The sequence below is a fragment of the Amborella trichopoda genome, chromosome 2 (assembly GCF_054954075.1).
Source record: "Amborella trichopoda isolate Santa Cruz 75 chromosome 2, AtrichopodaSantaCruz75HAP2 v2.0, whole genome shotgun sequence".
NCBI classification, from domain to species: domain Eukaryota; kingdom Viridiplantae; phylum Streptophyta; class Magnoliopsida; order Amborellales; family Amborellaceae; genus Amborella; species Amborella trichopoda.
In genome coordinates, this window is record NC_142337.1 from 42,675,235 (window position 1) to 42,679,118 (window position 3,884).

General features: G+C 46.0%; 1 protein-coding gene across 1 annotated transcript; it reads right to left on the reverse strand.

The window, feature by feature from the left end:
• Positions 1 to 2,135: 2,135 nt before the first annotated feature.
• LOC148783220 (uncharacterized) lies at positions 2,136 to 2,792 on the reverse strand. Its single transcript, XM_088859843.1, has one exon. It carries the CDS (start codon positions 2,790 to 2,792, stop codon positions 2,136 to 2,138), a length of 657 nt encoding a protein of 218 aa, XP_088715969.1.
• Positions 2,793 to 3,884: the final 1,092 nt, after the last annotated feature.

Below are 3,884 nucleotides of genomic sequence, written 5' to 3' on the forward strand. Positions count from 1 at the left end.
GACCCCTTCCGTGCCGGTCGCCATGTAGGTGGAGCTCCATGGGGAAGAGTTCTGTGGATGGCATTCCGACTCCTTGAGGATAAAAATGGTTGAGGCCATACACAAGCAAAGGGCTCAGATGGAGATGGTCGCCGGACTAAGGATGGCAAACAGAAGCAGACTTCACTGGGAATTAGGAGGCGAGTGTGACTCCTTGGGGTGAAGGTAAAATACTCACGGCGATTACTAGGCTTCGACATGCACGACGCTAGCATGGGTGGCAGTAACGCAAATGGTGTTAGCCTTAGCAACATCTGCATGAATGGCGCTTGTCATGCGCAGAGTTAGTTAATGAACGCGTGGCATTAGTCACGAGTGGTGTTGGTCGGTGACTTTCACACGCAGCACTAGTCTCAGGATAGCGATAGTAGCGACCGGTATTAGTCTGAGTTCGGGTCTCAGGCTTGGGCCACACCTAGTCCTTATCCATTTGACACTTGTTGGTCCGCAATACATGGGCGGTGGAAACTTTTGTTCGAGCTTCGGGCCTGAGCTCGACTCAATCAGGCCCGCTGCCGTTTCACCCTGGTACTCCAGAGAAGCAACAGCTATATAAGGGGTAAAACCCCATTTCACCGTTTTACCTTTGAGTAAAACGGCTAAGGCATGTTTAGCAAAGAGAGAGAAAGAGAGACTTCTCGACGAGAACTCCGGTGAGAACGCAGGGCTCATAAGTAGTTGCTAGAAGTCTGGTGAGTTGTGAGAAACTCAGACATAACACATGCAAGGGTTTGCAGTAACTAGGCAAGTTTCACCATTGCTAAGGCGAAGAAGACAAGGGGTTTGCTGGGGTCCATTGGGATTTTGGCAGTGGTCTTGAGATATTAGAAAAGTGAGGGAAAGGCGTTGAGAGCATAATAGGGTCCTGCCGCTAGGTTTCTGGTGGTTTTTTGTCATTGGGAAGGAGGAAGAGGAAAAGTCCATCAGTGGGTTTCCGACACTTGGGGCAATTTCCCGGTGGGAGTAAAGGGGGATCCCGGCTAGCGAAAGGAATTTCCCGATGAGAAACCGAAGATTTTAAGGGATAGTAGTGGTCAGGGAAGATGAAGGGTCATAAGAAACTGAAGGGTCATGAGACCTGAAGGGTCGCAGAGAGTTGAAGGGACACGGGTAACCAGAGAGACATAGGGAACCCAATAGTCACGGTTAGCTGAGTAGTCACCAGCAACTGAAGAGTTACTGACGAACACGCGTGGCGATAATCATGCACACGACGCTTGTCGTGAGCTGCGATAACTATCTATGCCCACACGCCCACTTGGCGATCCTTTCATGGACATCAATAAGTCATGCACGGTTGTGATCGTACACGGCGATGAGTTGTGCGTGGCGATTATCGCGCACGATGCTGAGTCACGCACAACGATGATCATGCATGACTCTGAGTCACGCACGGCGATTATTGCACGCAGTGCTGAGTCACGCGCGATGATGATCACACACAGCGCTGAGTCACGTGCGATGATGATCACACATGGCGCAGAGTCACACGCAATGATGATCATACACAACGTTGAGTCTTGCGCGGCGATGATCACGCACGACGACGACTTGGGTAAGAAAACGTAGTGACGAATTGTAAGGCCAGACTTATGAAGTTTGTTGGAACCCAAGTCCTCCAGCATAACTGTGAACTCCATGTTGTTCTGTGGAAGGGTACTCACTGTGAAGAAAGCACACTCTCCATCATAGGTCAGTTCCTTGCCAAAAGGATCTGCTTTATATATCTATCAAACTCGATCTAAAACCCTTCTGTCTTCCTATGATGCGAGAGCAGCTAACTTTTCGATTATAACCGTCCTCTTTTCCTCAGATGCAAGAGCCGTGCTGAGGGTCAACTGTTCTCTTTTCCTCAGATGTAAGAGCAATGCTTGATAATATATATAAGTAATCTCCCTGATAATGGGTTTTGATTGTAACTTGTAACTTCTTCTAATGCAATAAAAAGAGTTAAACTTTGTTGAATTATCTTGCTTTCTTTTCTGTTCTTTTGTTCTTAAATCTTTTTTTATTGCACATTGAATTGTTGGAGAGCATATTAGGGATAATACTTCTTTAGGTATCGCCCATTAATGGGGGGCATTGCCTCTTCTCCATTAGACTGTGTCAGTATATAAGCTCGACACTTTCTTGACTATGAAGAGGCCTTCCAACTTAGGTTCAAACTTCCCTTTGCATCGCCCATGCATGACGATCGACCATTTGATGACTAGAATCAAGTCCCCACGAGCGAATGAACGAACCTTGACTGAGTTGTCAAAGGCCCTCTTCCGACTGAGTTCAAGGTTTTGTTGAGCTTTCAACCTCTTTTCGTCAAGTGCATCCAGCACTTGATAACGAAGCTTGATTCTTTTGTCTTTAGTCAGTCCTTGATGTATGGCAGCACGAAATGAGGGGAGTCGAATCTCAAGGGGCACGACTACGTCACCCCCATAGACCAGGGAATAAGGAGTGGAATCGGTGGCATTTCGTGTGGTGGTGTGATAGGCCCACATCGTTTCAGGAAGCTTTTCATGCCAATTCTTCATTGACTTTGATACCGACTTCCTTAAAACATTGCACAGGGTCTTATTAAAAGCCTCAGCGAAGCTGTTCACCCTAGGGTGGTTCATAGTTGAGTACTTCCCCTCGAAACTGAATTGGTTAACCAAGTGATCAATGTGATGACTTTTGAATTGAGGGTCGTTGTTAGATATACTCTGGTCAGGCACCCCAAACCTATACATGATGTGATGTCGCACGAAGTTGGCCATCGTAGCTCTAGGAACATGCTTGAGGGGGATCACTTTAGCCCACTGCTGAAACACATTTTTTAGCACCTTGGTCCCTGATGTGGAATAAAGAGGAAGCATGTCAATAAAGCTTCAACATATAGTGGAAATTTTGACAGTCTCAAAATGGCCCCAAAAGTGGTCAAGATTTTCATAAGCACATCAAAAGACCACCTGTCAAGTTTCATCACAATCAAATATATCTAAGGCAGTGAGCACAAAGAAAATATTTCGGCAAAATAGGCCTCTAGCACCCTCAAATGGCTGTAACTAAAACTATATTTTTGGTACGTCAAACAGTAGTGGGACTACCTTCACTGCATCCGTCACGATCGAAAACCCCTACGGGTCAAGTTTCGGTTGAATCCAGCACTCCAAGACAAAGTTATTGGTAAAATAACGAAAAGGGGTGGGCCGCACACTATTTTCGTGTGGCCACCTAGCACCAAAACACCATTAAAAGTGGTTGTTTTCACAGTCACAGATAGTGACTTTTAGGGCTCATATCTCACTCATTCAAAGTTGGATTGAGCTCAAATTTTGTGAGCGTGTTTGTCTCATCAGGATGAGCGTTTTGATATGTGGTACTCCCCGTGACGATGCCCGAGTAGGGAGAAAAACTAGATAGAAGTTGTTGATCAGTAAAGAAAATTACAGAAAAATCAGCAATAGCACGTCTCACTCGAGTGCCCAAATCTCGGTGCTTACGTACCTGATCAATGCGAAACCAATTGTATTATGTGAGTAAGGTCCTAGGCTCTCTTTGGTCTGAACCCCGCATACAATGAACAGTTGGATTTCACACACGGAGGCGTCAAATTTGCTGTAAATTTTGGCCACTAGATTTCAAGATTTCGGCCAAAAACCCATGACGATGAAGCCGTTGTTGACCGAGGACGGCGGACAATAGCAACGTGTTCGTAAGCCAAAATCTGCAGAAACTCAGGACAATGTCCTCAAAACCGAGTTCCAGGGGAAAAATAAATAAAATTATGTTAGAAAATATACCTACAAAATCAGGACACTGCCCCCAATAAATCGGCCACCTCGCGTGACCCTGTTGTGAAGACCCCG

What these genes read in the sequence shown, in the direction of transcription:
- LOC148783220 (XM_088859843.1), bottom strand. Translation starts at nt 2,792, where the DNA reads ATGGCCAACTTCGTGCGACATCACATCATGTATAGGTTTGGGGTGCCT.